Source organism: Rhinoderma darwinii, chromosome 4 (genome assembly GCF_050947455.1).
Source record: "Rhinoderma darwinii isolate aRhiDar2 chromosome 4, aRhiDar2.hap1, whole genome shotgun sequence".
Lineage (NCBI taxonomy): Eukaryota > Metazoa > Chordata > Amphibia > Anura > Rhinodermatidae > Rhinoderma > Rhinoderma darwinii.
Genome location: NC_134690.1, coordinates 74,676,486 through 74,694,547, shown reverse-complemented (window position 1 = coordinate 74,694,547; position 18,062 = coordinate 74,676,486). Strand labels below are relative to the sequence as shown.

Below are 18,062 nucleotides of genomic sequence, written 5' to 3'. Positions count from 1 at the left end.
TGGCGTTTATAATGGCATTTTTTGCACTTGTTTTTAGTGCAGCCATATATCACCTTAAAGTCAATAGTAAAATATCAAATGCCCTACACACAACTGCGTTTTGGTTTGCGGCATTTTTGAGGCAATTTTCTGGTCAGTGGATTTTTTTTAAATCAAACACAGTATGCTCTGGGTATGGCGTTTCTTTGGGCTTTTTGCCAATAGACTTCTCTATAAGACTTCAAACACGCTAGAAAACAATGTACAAAATGACACCAAATGAAAAACGGCACTAGAAACGCCACGAAAAATGCCTTAAAAATGTTGCATTTTAATAATGCTACCTTTTTTAAAGCATTTTTTGATGGAGTTTAAATTGGCTGAAAAATTCTTTGTGTTAAGAAGGCCTTATAGGTGTTTATTTGTTTATGGATTCCTCCATACAGTGGAACACAAAGCGTCTATTGGTTTGTAATACCTATGGGATTGTGTACTGCCGTACAGATCTGTGAATAAGATATTGCTGTGTGCATGGGGCATTATGATCAGTGAAAATCACTTTACCCTCATTTATAACTGACTATATTCCCAGTTAAAGAAATAATGACAATAATAATAGTAATATACGATGCTCAATTCTGTATCAGTGCTTTGTCTAGTGCAGATCGTCACCATTATCTGAGTATTCTGCACCATTCTTAATGAGGTGCTATGTACTATGTACTATGTGCTACTAGGCTCTAGTGTGGCTGTTGTACTTACTTTAAATAAGAGTTCATACATTCCAAAAGTTTTTATGTGTTAATGGAAGAGTTTTTTTGTTTTCTGGACTTTAGATTTGTTCCTGTGCAGGAAGTTTTATACTGGTTGACCAGATTTACCTAACACATTGCATAGTGCAGCTCTATGTGTACTGATGACATAGTCTGTGTAGGTTTATGACGCTCCATTTCTACCATATAGCTGCTTCAGAGTTCTTCTCAGCCAGCTGTGCCCCAGGAGCCACAGAGGCAAACTTGTGTAAGCAATGTGCAGGACAGACGGATAAGTGTAGGCGCAGTCCTGGAGAACCGTACTATGGGGATGAAGGGGCATTTAGGTAAGTTGGAACATGAACTACTTAAACTTGCACTTTAATAATAACCTAAAAAGGAGTCAATATACCACTAGTTACTATAAAACGTATACATTTTATTGTGTACAAATACATAAAAGCTATTACATAAAAAAGTTACAGAGATGATAGCGACCACAGTGTGTGAAGATGGAAACCAGACAGCATAAGTCTGAAATGATAATGGGTAAAGGATATGGATGTATATATACACAAAATGTATATAAGAGTTTTACTTTAAATACTGATAGGGGAGTCACTTGTGTGATAGCCCAGGTAATGCTCACAAACATATGATGACATGTGTTAGTAGCACATGTCAGGCCATCACCCACCAAACACAAGGTATGGTAGGTGAAGTGGCTGGACAATGCCAGTCACATGAACACAGAGGTACAAAATACAACATATCCTGAATACCAAATAACAGTCTTACCCATAGCACAGTATCCGGCTGTCTGGAGTCACACCCCTGCGCACGTTTTGGCGGAAGCCTTCGTCTGGGGGTCACTTAAACTTGTACCTTAGTAGGTCAATTAAAGGTGTTGCCCGGTTCTAGCAAAAAAAAAATTTTTTTGCATAAATCAAAATGATACAATTTCCAAGATCACGGCTTGCTGTTTTTAAGTGCAGTTGCACACGACCGAGTTCAGCCACATTTCCCGGCCCGACCGCGGTACAGGTGAACGGGACTCCTGGCATCATAGACATTTTATGGTGCTAGAAGTCCCTGCCTCCCTATGGAACTGCTGTTCCATACTGAACAAAATGATACACTACGAAACAGCAGTTCCGCGGGGAGGCAGGGACTTCTAGCACCATAAAATGTCTATCATGGCAGGAGTCCCGTTCACCTGTACCGCGGTCAGGCCGGGAAATGCGGCCGACAATCGGACCGTTTTTCACGGCCCGAACTCGGTCATGTGCAAGAGGTGTTAATGGGAACCTTCAATGTTTACTTCTAGTGGATAAAAATTCTGTTCATGGTCATGTGATGATACAGGGGTGCGCAGCTCGTTACAGTTATCAGAGCACTTTCTTTTAACGAGACGTACATGTGTGTCATCATCACATGACCAGGACAGATTTTTATACACTGGCAGTAAACAATGACAGCTTTAATTTAACTGGTTGCCGACACAGGACGAGTATGCTCGTCCTGAGTGGCGAGCACTTCGCTCATTAGGACGAGCATACTCGTCCTGTGTGGCAGCAGTCTCTGCCGTCTCTGTGTGTGCGATCGAGAGCGGGGCAACGGCTGTAATACACAGCCACGGCCCCGCTCTGACAGCGGAGAGAAGAGAAACATGCTGAGGTATGCCCTAACAACTGCCTGTGTACAATCAGTAACAGGCTAATGCACTGGCATATAGATCTATGCCTGTATATTGCAGTTACAAAATCAAAATGATAAATCCCTTTATGGGATTAAAAAAAAAAGTTAAATGAATGTAAAAAAAAAATAATGCTAAATAAATAAATAAAAAGTAAATAAAATACACAGAAAACAATTTTTTTTTATAATAAATAAAGTTTTTAAAATATAAGTCCCAAAACATGAAATAATATAGACATATTTGGTATCGCCACAACCGTAACAACCTGTACAACAAATATATAACATTATTTATGATGATCGGTGTATGGTGTAAAAAAATAAATATTAAAACTGCTGCACAACTACTTTTTTTCTGCATTTTAATCTAATAAAAAATTTATAGAAATGAAACGATAATGTATTTGTACCAAAAAATGGTACCCACATAAAGTACAACTTGTCCCGCAAAAAACAAAGTCTCATACGACTACGTCGTACAAAAAAGAAAAGCGTTATGAGCGTCGGGATGCAAAGAGGGAAATGTAAAAAAAATTGCTCTGTCCTCAAGGCCAAAATTGGCCGTGTCCTTAAGGGGTTAATAACAGCAAGCAGGAATCTTGAAAACCAAAAGTAACTGATACAAAAAGCAGATCTGAAATTTGTATCATTTTTCGTTATACAAAGAATAACCTTTTTTGTTGTTGCTGAGAGCGGAATACCCTTTTAGGATCTTAGGCTGTGTTCACATCAGCGTTGCTTTCTGTTGAGGGATTCCGTCTGAGGTTTCTGTCGGTGGAACCTCTCAACGGAAAGGCAAACAAAAACCTTAGCTTCCGTTTGTTTCACCATTGATCTCAATGGTGATTGAAACGTTGCTAACGGTTTCCATTTGTCACCGTTGTGAAAGAGTTCCGGTGTTTTGACGGACTCAATAGCGCAGTCGACTGCACCATTGAGGGTTGGTTTGGGCATTTTTTTTTATGCTTCTGTTTTCGACAGTGCACATTCCGAACAAAAAAACTGCACCACAATGTGGTGTGGTTTTTCTGCCAGAATTCCTTGCGGCCTGCCAGGGCAGATAACGCTGTGTACCTTTGCGCAGCGTATCCACCCTGTGTGAACTTACCCTAATAATAGATTATACTAGACTCATTAAAGTGCATATCCACATTTATTGTGTTATATTATCCCACATAACCTGGGCAAATGTTTTGTTTAAGCATTCATGAGATCCAGACACCTCGTACTACAGCAGGAGATATTTCATGTATTTATTATGGCAACATTTCTTTATGAACATTTGCACCAGTGTAGAATAATGGCAGAGTAATGACTATATGCACTTTCTTCTTTGGTCAGGTGTTTGAGAGACGATAAAGGAGATGTGGCTTTTGTGGAAGACACCGCATTATCAGGTAATGTTCGAGAGCTAAACTTTTCACACTTTAAATTAACCACTTGTGGCACAAAAACTATGGACATACAATAATGGAAAGTATTTATGAAGAGCTTCTTCATTGCTACTTTCTCATCCTCTAATGTCACAGAAGGGAAGATTCTGTATGTGTCAAATATAAAAATGCTTGAGGAAATTACACTTTGATACTAAAAAGTAATATAATGAACTTGAATGAATGTTTTGAAGGTGTCATGTTTTGCGATGAATAAGTCAAGATCCAATATTGCTTCACAGATGAGCTCAGATGTGGTGGTTTTCTCTTTTATTCTTGTAAAAGAAACCATTCTCCAGCACATTATTCTATATAGTTTTTGCTCAATATTATCAGTACCTCCGTATTAGTGCCCTCTTATGCAATGTTTTTATAATAGTAATGGTCGATAGTTCCGTTCATTTCCTACTTCTTCCTACATTCTCTCATTTATCATTGGACATATACTACTGTAAACATCAACGCTTATAAAGATAAAAGCTATAATTGTTATAGTCTGGTTTCTGTAATTCTCAGAGAAAGAACCAAGCAGGAGGTATAATTCACCTATAGCATCCCCTTTTTCCACGATTTCGGCTAGGGTCTAAGGCATTCGGCTGGCCCCAAGATTTTGGTGTCTTTAGCTAGCCAGATGGTTGATTCTCTGGATGACTTCACCGGAATAAAAACCGGACAAATGTTTAGGAGGTTGGACTACGGTTGCTAAGGGTAACAGCCAACAGTTAAATAACAAGTTCCAGGAAACAGAAGTGGGACTCGCGTATTAAGGAATCAGCAACTGGAACGAGTTGGGCACATGGCACAGTTCCGGATTTCAGCAGGGGAGGCAGACTATTCTGGGTTCGGCAAAAGTGGTGTATGCGGTACAGAAGAATCCAAAAGAGTAGTCAGGGACAAAAATCTGGATAAACAGTATGGCACAGGTAGATACTAGCTATACCAGGTATGGAAACTAACAACAATTACTGAAACTTAGGCCAGTGTGCTGGCGCTTTTAATAAGGCGCCTAGTACTTTGGTTGGACGGCCAAACGTCCCTACCAGCCCCGCTGAGACTTTCATTGTGACGGCTAGCGGCAGGGAGACAGCGCTGGATCGTGGACGGGTAAGTATGTTACACTAATACAATAAAACACTTGTACATTTAGTTGTCCATAGGCATCAAATTTGAGCTACAGATCATACAGACACCTTCTTCCTATATAACTTCCATGTATTGTTCTGTAGGCCAATACTCTGACAATTTTGAGCTGCTGTGTCCAGATAATACCAGAAGGCAACTAAGCCAATGTAAAGACTGCAACTTTGGAAAAGTCCCCACAAATGCTGTGGTGACCAGAAGCCCTGGGCGAAAGACGAAGGACATCACTGAGTATCTTCTTGAAGCTCAGGTAAGTAAAATTATACTCGTATTCCACATAAGTGCTGTGGTCAAGTAAAACACACAGCACATTTTTAGCATGGTGCCAAAGTCGGTAGCGGTGTTTCTGTATTTTTGCAGCTATAGTGAATTTAATTTAAAAAAAATAATTTTTGTATGACTGTTTATTTATTGGGGGGATAGGGCTAAAAACACATGACAAATTGAACATAATGCAGAATATTCTCCTGGTAAGGAAAGTACATATTGCACAGAATGGAAAGTGGGGGGACTTGAGTGTGGAAAAGTTAATAGATAAGGTTAATAATATCCTACTGGGAAACAACCTTGAGACAACAAAAAAAGACAATGGCCCACATTTACTAATTCTATCTAAGGCCTCCTTCACACACAGAAAATGTCTGTCTTTTTAAACTGCATCAAAAAACGCTGAAACATGCGGTTTTAGTGGTATTTTTGTGGTCCTATAGTGAAGCCTATGGGAAAGACAGCAGAAAAAAATGCCATACCCGTAGAATTTTGGGAAAAACCACACTGTCCATAAAATTTACTCAAAAACTCCACAAACCAAAACGCAGTTGTGTGTAGTGCATTGGATATTTTACGTTAGGGCGTTAATGTAACATCTGGCCACATTTAAAACTGCATGAAAAAAAGGCCGCAAGAAATGCCATTAAAAACACCACCAAAAAAAGCACAAAAATACAAGACAACGCTGTGTGTGAATCCAACCTTAGGCACGCTGTGTGTGAATCCTGTATGATAATTTTGGTACATCTTGCATGACCTGTTAGACACTTTTCTCCTCCTTAAACCACTTTTGATTTGGCTTATTTTGTGCCAGAATTTATACCAGTTCTTTGGCACATTTGGGCATTTTAAGCCACACCCTTTACCAGCTAAGCCATGCCCCCGTTTTGATACACTTTAAAAAATTGTCTACTGAGATGCAGACATCAAAACAGTGCCGATTTGCATCAAAGTTGGGCACATTTTCCAACACTTACTAGATCCAGACACCGTAGTAAATCTGCCCCAATATATTCCGTTTTGAAGGGGTAAACCCTATGGTCAACTTTTGTAAAAAATTAATGGTTTGAGAGACACTGTGACAGTGTAGGGACCTTGGGAGATTTGGGAGTAGTTGAGGAAAGACAGAGAGAGAAGGTGAGAGGAGTCTGAAGTTTTTCCCCTCTTCTTTCTATTTTTTCTTTTATTTACCATCGATGTATAATCAAACAGTATGAGGTGTACTTTTTGTATGAATGTTTTCATCACGCAAACAACAATAACGGATATGAAACACCTTAAAAGGGTATTTCCATGATAACATTTTTTGCCATATCCACAGGATATGGGCATCAATGGAGAAGTGGCCGTGCTCGTACGTGACCCCTTCTTATTGAATTCTATGTGAGCTTCACAAAGAGTCAAGCGCTACTTGCTCGGTTCCGGGTTCTGTACCCACATTAAATATAGTTCCTAAGGGCAAGCACCTTCATCCATAAACAACACAACTAATGGAATCACAAGACGTGGCTTGTCTTTTTCGCTTTTCTAATGAAGTTTTAAATGTTATTATTGAGTTGTAGTTAGTGGTGATTTATGTTATTTTTTTGATGCCACGTTGTATATTCTATCCAATCTCAGAAGAAAGAGTGCAAACTATTCAGCTCCACTCATGGGAAGAACTTGCTGTTTGAAGATGCTACCACGAGTTTGATTTCCCTTCCCTCAGCAATGGACACTTTTCTGTTTTTGGGACCAGAATTGTTTAATGCCATGAAAACACTGCAGGGTAGGGGACATATTTATTATTGCATCATTTTAACAACTTGTAATTTGTTTCAATACACATAAAGTCACAATTTCTTTTTTGCATTAGGAGCCCATCTTCCATCCAACAAGGAAGTACGCTGGTGTACTCAAAGCACTAATGAGAAGACAAAATGTGATGACTGGTCCTCAGTAAGTGGTGGCGCTATTAAATGCACAGAGCCAATGTCTGTACAGAAGTGCATTGAAAAGATTCTGGTGAGTAATATAAAAAAACTGAAATAAGAGTTCTCATTGGGGCATTCCTATTCCGAAAATAGTGCTAGCAAGTATAAGCACCCTCTGGTTTGGCTCAGAGATGGCAACAGAGTTGGTAAGTGATGTCATCATGAACTTTTTTATTTCTTTTTTTTCCCAGAAAGGTGAAGCTGAAGCGGTAAATCTCGGTGTAGAACACATGTACACATCACTGGTATGTGGACTGGTTCCAGCAGTTGAAGAATACCACAATAAAGGTAACTTCAACTAGACCCAAAATGTTTCATCTGTAATACATTGAGAAATGCATTGAGTACATTGGGTAACAACATGAGTACTTTTGCACATCTAATGCTTCCAATTTCGAAATGTGAAAAAAATCTTTATTCCTTTCCCCATGCACAATGAGCAAAGTGGGATGGACGTCAAGACAGAGGACGCACCAGGTTTTGCGCATCCTAATCTGACATGTTTGTGTCCAGGGTGCTTTTTCCTTACTGGGGATCAGTATCAGTGACTAGTTTTATCAGTCTGATCTCCACTATGTTCTGATAAAGGTACCATGGATACATGGGGGTGAATACATATGCACTTTTTTTTACATTGTTTATTTTTTTTCAAACAAGGTATTTATTTTCATTCCCCTGTAACAAATTGGATTATTTTGTCCGGTCTATTATATAAAATCAAATTTAAAATCTATTTTAATTTCAGATTGTACTGCAACAAAAAAAACAAAACACCAAGGGGAGGGGGGGGGGATACTTTCCGAAGGCACTGTATATCCATTGCTTTGTACTATTGAATTCTGTCTTTGTATTTTATGACATATTTTGAAATCTTTATAAATGGTAAAACATACTGTACATAGGTTTAGAATATATTACATATAAATATATTTCTAATAAGGGTCTTAATCTTTTTTTCTCTTTTTGGTAGATGACTTTGCCCCATGCCGGACAGCTGGAGCAAAATATACAGGTATAAATACAGTATGCATAAAACACCGTTTACACCATAAAACAACATCTCCAGATTTATGAATGACGAATCTACCTAATATAGTAATCTGTACATAAATCATATTAAATATTGACCTTACTATTTAATAACCGTAAGGAAGGAGGAAGTCCGGCAACTCTGCACAGTAAAGTCCTATTCTATAATTCCAAATATGTAAAGACAGAAGCCATGCTTCAATAGAAAGGTAGTAAGGGTTAGTGTAACCGGAGACACTTAAGCTATCTTTGTCTGTGTTGAAGAATGACTTCTGTCTTTGCATATTTGGAATGAAATAACAAGATTTCACTATACAGGGTTTCTGGACTTTCTCACTCTTTCCCGATATCGTACCTGCTATTCCCCGTTGTTACCGAGCACCTGTGTGGCTCACTCACCGTGGAGTTGGCTGGTGTCTACCTATCTCATTTGTGTTACTATATAATAACAACTTAAAAAAATATGAGATAATTTTTTGTTAGGATTTCTAAAAAAAAATTTGTCTTCACTCTTGCAAATTTACAATTTGTGTTCTGCTTGGAGGGGATATTGTATAGTATCTGCTGCAGGGTATCTACAGGTCTGAAGCACTAAAATTGGTCAACACAGTCCTCTCAAAACCAGAAAATGTAGTTGGTTGTGACTACAGTAACACAGGATATCCCATGTCACACTCACAGGGTCAAGGAAGCTGAGCTATGGGGAGTTATTTGCAGTCTGAATTGGAGTGATTTCTTTCCATAACTCACCAGATATCTTTACATGATAAATAAAGGAATGTATCAGCTGTTTTTTTTTTTAATTACTTAAAACTATTTACTGAAAGGTTTTTATTTTCTGTACATGCGGGTCACCATCTTGCCTGAGCTGCTGCTCTAAGCTGTGACAAGCAGTTCCCAAATTTTCTTACAAGCAGACACATGGACATTCAGAAAATGACCTATTGACTTCTATGAGAGAGTTGTGTGGGCATGCTCTGTGACATGTACTGAGGTCATTGTGTAAAGAGCTGGAGGAGCTGAGCTGCCTCATCATCTATTGTCAATGGTGTAAAATCTACCTCCAGTTTTATAATACAGTTTTATAATACAGGGGCAGGAAGTGTCGACCTATTGTGAACACTCGGTGGCCAGTGTGAAAACCCCCCCACGATATTTCAAGATTTTTTTAGATATAGATAATAACATGGATAAATAAAATAAAAACCCAACAATGATAATAGTAAGTAAGATAAAAGGTAAATGCTCCTGACATATACAAAAAACCTGAGGTCTGCCCAAAAAAATTCCTTATGGTATATGTCAGGGTGGCATGCATTAGCGTACTTTTTTTTAAACTGTATTGATTAGCGTTGTAGGCTACATTATTCAACACAGAGACATCCTGCGAAAAAAACGCATACCGCACGATATACTTTTTTTATAATTGGAGTTAATTGGTGACATATGCCACTGTATGCCATACAGTGGCATACGTCAGGTAGTTACATTGGAGGCTTAAGTCGATACACGTATACCTCCAACATACAGTTGTAGCCGTCTTTACCTTGACTTTTAACGCATTAAATACACAGTGGCTAGATCCCTTATCTTGACTTTTTCAATGACTTTTCAATGGCTTTTGTTGTGTGATATCACACTGCAGCAAGTTATCAGAATAAAGTTAAAGATGGCTACATCCGTACACTGCAAATGTGATGTAAATATAGCCTTAAATGGGTTATCCAAGATTATAAAAAAGATGACTGCTTTCTTCCACAACATTGCTACACCTGTCCACAGGTTGTGTGTGATATTGTAGCTCATCCTCATTCACTTCAATTGATCTGAGCTGCAGTACCAGTCACAACCAATGGACAGGTGTGGAGCTGTTTGTGGCAGAGGGCAGCCGGGTTTTTCTAATTCTGTACAAAACCAATTAAGCCGGCAAATCCACTATTTTAAAAATAAAATCACAAGCGATCACCAGCCCTACAGAATAAGGGCTCAAACAAACAAGTCACAAATGTATTTCTGGGTTTTCAATGGAGTAAGGTTTAAAAATACCATCAACTTAGAAGGACTATAGCAACTGGGGACAGAGCTTCATCATTATAGCTTCAGCACATACTTCATACATACTACATACTACAATGTGAACATTAAAACATTCTTACCCTGAATTGATATGGATGGTGAGAAATGTGCTCATCTTGGTGGAGCCAACCAACTGCCCATTGATATGATTTTGTAGATCTTCATGTGATGATGGTTATATAATGTGAGGCTACAACAGTGGAAGTAGTATTGTACATCTGCTCTACAAATTAGAAAACTTTAAAACTGATGCCAGAGGATTGTATCGTCAAATACCCGTCTATATCAAATTGTCTTCGAATATCCACTTTATGATTTCAGTTATTTAACAGATGACCTATATTTACTGTCTAATATTTTTTGTGTGGTCTAGATTTTGGCACACTCTCTGCTGTGGCCCTAGTAAAGAAGAGAGACAAAGATATCACATGGAACAATCTTAAAGGCAAAAAGTCCTGTCACGCTGGTGTTGGTCACACGGCTGGATGGAACATCCCTCTAAGCCTGATTAGTAAGCAGACCAAGAATTGTGATATTGGTGAGTAGATGACAAGTAATGGCTCTTCATACATTTGCTGCATCTTCAGAAGAATTCAATGTAAATGAAAAGAGGCGAACATTTTATTCATGGAAACTTGATTTGTTTTTTTACTTTTGTATCTGAAGGGTATTTTAATATAAATATGTCCTGTAACTGAGATTTGCCACAAGCTGTAGGCAAAGGTATCCAAAAAAGTTTTAATAAAAAAACACTAAAATGTTGCATTAAACGCAATGATACATTGTCTTTTATATATATATATATATATATATATATATATATGGTGTTCAAAGGTTTACATAGCCTTTAAGGCCTAATTCACACGACCGTGTTTGGTCCGTGATATACGGACCGTATGTTGTCAGTATTTCCCGGACCGAACACACTGCAGGGAGCCGGGCTCCTAGCATCATAGTTATGTACGACGCTAGGAGTCCCTGCCTCTCCGTGGAACTACTGTCCCGTACTGAAAACATGATTACAGTACGGGACAGTTTTCCCGCAGCGAGGCAGGGACTCCTGGCATCTTACATAACTATGATGTTAGTAGCGTTCCTCCCTGCACTGTTTTCGGTCCGGGAAATACTGCCGACATGCGGACCGTATATTACGGACCGAACACGGTCGCGTGAATTAGGCCTAACTCTGAAGCAATCAGTGTGACCCAGGATTTTTTCCCATGGCCCCAGTAGCACATCCAACAATTAAAAACCCTATTGGAGAGGTGCTTGAGCCATATTGCTTCCTTAAACTTATCTCTCTCTCTCTCTCTCTCTTTTTTATATATATATATATATATATATATATATATATATATATATATATATATATATATATATATATATATATATATATGGGACAACTGCAGGGACAGGTTCCTGTGCAGGGCTACCCTTTTGGAGACGAATAACCTGCTTTCTTCTTTGGGCAAGCATAAATACAATCTAGGGCCAGTATTTAGCCCGCTTTTTTGTCACACTCCTGCATCCCTCCGATTTTTACACTATGAGTAGTGGTCAGCAGATATCCACTTGCCTAGCTCTTTATATTAGAGCTTCTAATGTAAAGGGCTAGTCTGGTAGATATGTGCAGACTACTACTCGTAGTGTAATGAAGAGAGGGTAGCAGGTGTGAGGTGAAAATAACTTGCTTTAAAGGGTATGCATTTGGAAACCTCCATTTAAAAAATCCTGCGTTTGCCCCTGTAACTTTACCAAGAATGTGTTTCATCACATGCTGTATTATTAAGGTAGGAGAGAATCATTGCTTTTAGGCGAGAACATAGGGCCTAGTAGAGGCAAAATATGGTGGTATAGTTGGAAAGTGACCGAACCCACTCATTTCGGTGGGACCGGCTCACTATCCCTGTATGGGGGGTGTCCAACCCTCCCCTGATGGCAGATATCGGGGGGAAAAGAAGGATCAGGCATGTTGAATTTAAGCATGTCCCTGTGGGAGATAGCCGCTGTGTGGCAGGGGCTCATTCCACTTTACCCATTGAAAACACTTCCACGTTTGGCCAAATCGGGAGAAATAGCAGTCGGACAAATTTTATGGCCACGTTTAGTCTCACCTAATACTGATTGTATTTATAAGCTAAACGTATATTGCTCTGAAAAAGGATTTTCAACTGCATTTTTTGTTTTTTTAGCAAAATATCATGGACAACCAAAATTGTTAGACTAATTGGAAAATCAAAAATGAATCAGAAATATTAAATGAATATGTCAATAGCTGAGAACACTAATATTTACAGGCCCCTCAGCTTAAAAAAAATCACGGATACATCCATTTTTTTATATTATGGATATTGGTCAAAAGTCCCTTATTTTTATGGACGGTCTGTCATTTTATGGATGGTTGGTATTTGGTAACCCTACTCTGTATAAAAATGAATATGCCTAAATGTTTATGTGTCCTGAATAGGGTCCTTCTTCAATCAGAGTTGTGCTCCTGGATCACCCGTTAATTCCAATCTCTGCAAACTGTGCATTGGCGATCCACAAAACACCAAAGCAAAAACAAAATGCTCTCTAAGTGACAAGGAGGCGTACTATGGCAATGAAGGGGCGTTCAGGTAAAATAAACCAGTGAGACTGTACTATCTGTTCTGCCCTTGCCACATTATTGTCTATTGAAGGTTGATTGCCGGGTCTGAGTTATATGCCGATTTCTTCTACCTTCTATTAGCAAAACACAAAGATGCATTTGCAAAAGTAATGTTTTGACCTACACTATGAACTGCAAAATGTTTCTACTCTTGATAGAAGACCGGCATTTGAACACATTTAATAGATTTTATGTATGAAAACGAGTGCAGATAAGAACAGGAGATGTTGCCCATCAGATTTGTTGCTATAAAGAACACCTATAGTTTTAGTTTGCACTAGTGTTTGTACATGAGAGTCAATATGGTTTGGGTTCTTGGTTGGACAATGCAGCAACTGGTGTTTCAGCAGAGAAATAGCAGAGGATGTGATCTCTTCACCATCAGTTACTTTTGTACTAACTTTTTGCGCGTCTTGGTGTGATCAGCATTCACAATTGTTTTTATCTGATTGATCAATTTAAGTTTTTAAAAGCTTCTCACCCACAAATATCCTCAAATTCCCAATCTGTCCATTCATTTGTGTTCAATAATTGGAGATACTGGAGTGACCCCTAGAAATGCACATAGTTTGTAAGGTTAAAAGAAAACCTAAGTCCAACTAGTTTAACCTATTCTCCTGCAGTGTGGATCCATCAAAGTTTTACCAAATTTTTTTGTGGTGTATAACTTCAGGCTCCAAGTGATGTCCTTGATCCCTGAGCTGCTTTAATTATTAATTGTTTAATAGTATTTAAACCCATTCAATTGAAGATGACATCTGAACCATAATTAAATTTGTCTTTATTTTTCACATTACATATTTATTAAATATGTAGCACATTGTAAGACTGTGTAAGGCTCTGTTCACATCTGCGTCATGGCCTTCCATTGTTCCGCTCCATCATAGGAGCAAAACAATGGAAAAACGGAGCTACCAAATCCGTATCATGATGGAAACCAACGGTGCCCGGCAGAACCCATTGACTTTTATGGGTTCCATTAGGGTTCCGTAAAGGTGTCCGTCATTTTGCTTGTACAAAATAGCACAACATTCTGCACTATTTTGGCTGTGAGTTTTTATTGGATCTGCGACGGAGGCTCCTAACTAAACCTCTAAAGAAGATGTGAACACAGTGTAAACAGCATGGAAAGCCACATCTACTATATCTACTATACTATAGCTAGTTTTTTGCAACATAGAACACACTCGGGCTTTTCCTAAATATTATCCTTCTGTACGGAGTTAGGATTATGATACTTCTAGAACTGATATGCTGAAAACAAAAGAGGACATTATAACTAGATGGATACTTACCAAGAATAATAGGTCATCATCTTTAACCTTAACCCCTTCCCAACATCCGCCATATATACACGGCGCACGCCGGGTGGGGTAATATGGAGCAGGCTCACGGGCTGAGCCCGCTCCATAGAGCGAGTGTGTCAGCTGTGTGTTACAGCCGACACTTCCGGGTAATGAGCGGGATCCCATTCGAGCACGATCCCGCTTTTTTAACCCGTTAAATGCCGCGTTCAATAGCGATCGCGGAATTTAAATTACTAAAAACAGGGGGGCGACTCCCTGTAATGTCCCAACGCCCCCCCTGCGGCGAGATCGGGGGGTGCCGTTGGTTGGCATGACAGCCTGGGGACCTGGCAAAGTCCCCCAGGTCCACCACCTTTGTACTCCTTTGAAGCCCTGCCTCTGGTAAGGCTTCATAGGAGACTGTCAGAATCACGATATACTGCAATACATTAGTATTGCAGTATATTGTGCAAGCGATCTAAAGGTCTGGTTAAAAGAACGCTGGTTAAAGTCCCCTAGGGGGACAGGTAAAAAAAAGTAAAAGACAGTAAAATAAAGTTTTTTTTAACAAATGAAAAAAATATATCATAATTAAAAGCTCCAAAAAAAACCTTTTCCCATTTTCCCCCAAGAACAATTTAAAAAAAATAAAAAGCTAACATAACTGGTATCAACGCGTCCGTAAAAGTCTGAACTATTACAATATATCATTATTTAGTCCGCACTGTGAACGCTGTAAAAAATTTAAAATTAAAAACATCAGAATTGCTGTTTTTTGGTCCCTTCTTCTCCTACAAAAAATGAAATAAAAAATGATCAAAAAGTCTCACGTTCCCTAAAACGGTACCATGATAAATTACATCTCTCCCCGCAAAAAAATAAGCTTCCACACCGGGGACAGAAAAATAAAAAAGTTTTGGCTCTCAGAATGTGGCGACAAAACTCAAATTTTATTTTTAACAATCAGTTTTTTCCTTGTAAAAGTAGTAAAACATAAAGAAAACTATATACATTTGGTATCGCTGTAATCGTATTGACCCGCAGAATAAAGTTAACATGCCTTTTTTACAGTACGGTTAATGCCAAAAAAGCAAAACCACCCAAAAGGTTGAGAAATCGCTGTTTTTGTCCTATTCCACCCCACATATATTTTTTCTCCTTTGCCACTACATTATATGGTACAAAAATGGTGCTGTGAAAATCTACAACTCGTCCCGCAATAAAAACAAGCTCTCCTACGGCAATATTGATGGAAAAATAAAAAAGTTAGGGCTTTTGGAAGGTGGGGTGGAAAAAACAAAAATGAAAATCTCCATTGATTTTTATGGGAGTTCAGAAAGCAGTTGACCGCACTTGCTGAAGTGGGAATACACACAAATCGTAAAGTATGCTGTTATGTTATGTAATCCAACCCATTACTCACAATCTGGTCATCTGCCCAGGTTGCTCTTTGGATTGCCCTAATTTGTGACTTATATTGAACATGTACAATTATCATTATATGGGTGAGCTCAGACATGGCGGATATTGGACACAGATGATAATCCGCAAAATAATTGACATGTTGCAGATTTAAAAATCTGCAGCATTCCCTGAATTCCGCGCTGATTTTTCTTCTCAATGTGAATGGGATTTTAATAATAATAATAATAATCTTTATTTATATAGCGCCAACATATTACGCAGCACTTTACAATTTAGAGGGAAACATGAAACAAAAAATATCAGACATTACATAGTGACAAAGTTCATTTACAATTCAAACCTGGGGAGTGAGGACCCTGCTCGCAAGAGCTTACAATCTATGAGGACATAAGGGAGACACAAAGTGTAATAGTGTTTGTTCTGTACAATGGTCCGGCCATTTTTATACACATGCGGTGGTGACATAAAGCTGCATGAGCCGGTCACCAGCCAGTATCCGTGTATGACGGACATGAAGAGAAGGAGTGTGAGGGAATCTTATCCTGATGACTAATCTAAAAGGAGGGCCATGGAAAGGAGTCAGATTAGGGAATGTTATAGGCCTGTCTAAATAGATGTGTTTTCAGGGCACGTTTTGAAAAACAGGTTCATATACACTATACTGTAAATTGTCACAGATTTTCAGTGCAGAATCCAAATTGGATTGCAATGTCCAATCTCGGTCTTATTATTATTCTTTTTATTATAGTTTACATCTATTTTGACCTGTACTTTGGCTTCTACTTGTATTTTGATTTTAGGTGTCTAGTGGAGAAAGGAGATGTGGCCTTTGTGACACACACTACTGTATTTCAAAATACAGATGGTAAGAAACCAAGTATCTTACATGCTTCATTACAAACATATCAACATTACAAATATACAATATTGAGTCATATAGTAATTCATCATCAGTTTTGAATCTTTCATGGCCAGTGGTGCTTTGGACCTTGATGGTCGGAGCGAAATGTCACCGTTTCAAATGCTGTATTCTTATGATTCTTTTTTTAATTATTTCTAAGTCCTCTTCAAATGTGTTCTTCCTTTCCTGCAGGACACATGTGGCATTGTTTAAAATTGAACGTTTATTCTTTTATTTTGTAAGTCTTTCTTTAGCGAAACATGGTCAAAAACAGGGGAAAAAATAGCCTTTTTTTCTTGACAATACAACCCATATGCCCCTTTTAACAATTCCACTCCCAGTGCCTCTTTAACGGTAAAGCCACACAGTGCGGCCATGTTGCATTTATGTTGCGTTTTTAAACCGCAGCAAGTCACGCATGCAGTTGACCGCATGCGGTTTTTAAACGCAAGAAAACTGCAACAAAACCACGTCAACGACACACAGTGTGGCCTTCCTCTAAGAGTTATACCCCCCATAATTGGCAGCACCGAGGTTTGTCCGCAAACTATGTGATCAGTCGGAAGACACACTACTCTCAGACCACTGTCTTTGCAATATTGGTGGTTCATTGAATGTTAGCATTCAATGCATTGTAATGAACTATATACAATAGTTCATTACAAGCACCTAACAAACCTCAACACCAGTGAAAACTATGTCCATAAACTATGTGCTTAAAAAAATGCAACAGAACTGCAGCATAATAGAGACAAACAGCGCAAGCGGTTGACCGCATGCGGTTTTCAAACGCATCAAAATTGCAACAAAACCGCGTCAACGACGCACCATGTGGCCTTATCCTTAAGCACCCCATCCTACATATGCCTATGCATGCAAAAAAAAAAAAAAAAGCAACTGCTAGATTGCTTGGTCACAGTTACATGTACAACAGATTATGTTCAATACCTGAACCACAGATCAAAATATGATCTTACCGTATATTTGATGAATAAATAATTAAAGGGGAAGTCCGACTAATCCAGATGATTGTCACTGTATATTACTGGATAATGCACTACAAATTATGTTATGTTATGTCCTTCAGGTAAAAACCCTGCACTTTGGGCAAAGGATTTAAAATCAACAGATTTTGAGTTGTTGTGTCCTGATGGATCTCGTGCCTCTGTCAGTGACTACAAAAAATGCAGATTAACAGGCATCCCCCCTCGAGCTATCATTACACGGCAGGAGAGTCTCAGTGATGTTGTAAGAATTATCCTAAATCAGCAAGTAAGTTTCTGAATATGACTTCAGGGGGATTGTTGAGCCAATACAAGCAGAGTTTTGCATAGGGATTTCCACTTCCTACAGGTTATTACATATGTATGTATTATTTCATGTTAATCATAATTACTGTAGATGTGTGGATGTATGAGAATAGTGCAGCTTTATAAGAGGAAGGCCACAT

The 18,062-nt window shown here is 38.6% G+C and overlaps 1 protein-coding gene across 6 annotated transcripts in view; it reads left to right on the top strand.

Annotated features, from left to right (window-relative positions):
• The window catches only part of LOC142759243 (saxiphilin-like), a 137,281-nt gene that overhangs the window by 107,367 nt on the left and 11,852 nt on the right, over positions 1–18,062 (top strand). For all 6 annotated transcript variants that reach the window (XM_075861209.1, XM_075861208.1, XM_075861205.1 and 3 more), the window contains 11 exons: positions 943–1,078; positions 3,771–3,826; positions 5,089–5,252; positions 6,893–7,040; positions 7,128–7,276; positions 7,437–7,533; positions 8,216–8,257; positions 10,724–10,888; positions 12,818–12,968; positions 16,512–16,576; positions 17,700–17,884. In XM_075861209.1, the coding sequence (XP_075717324.1) occupies positions 943–1,078; positions 3,771–3,826; positions 5,089–5,252; positions 6,893–7,040; positions 7,128–7,276; positions 7,437–7,533; positions 8,216–8,257; positions 10,724–10,888; positions 12,818–12,968; positions 16,512–16,576; positions 17,700–17,884 (1,358 nt within the window). The remainder of the gene's footprint in view (positions 1–942; positions 1,079–3,770; positions 3,827–5,088; positions 5,253–6,892; positions 7,041–7,127; positions 7,277–7,436; positions 7,534–8,215; positions 8,258–10,723; positions 10,889–12,817; positions 12,969–16,511; positions 16,577–17,699; positions 17,885–18,062) is intronic.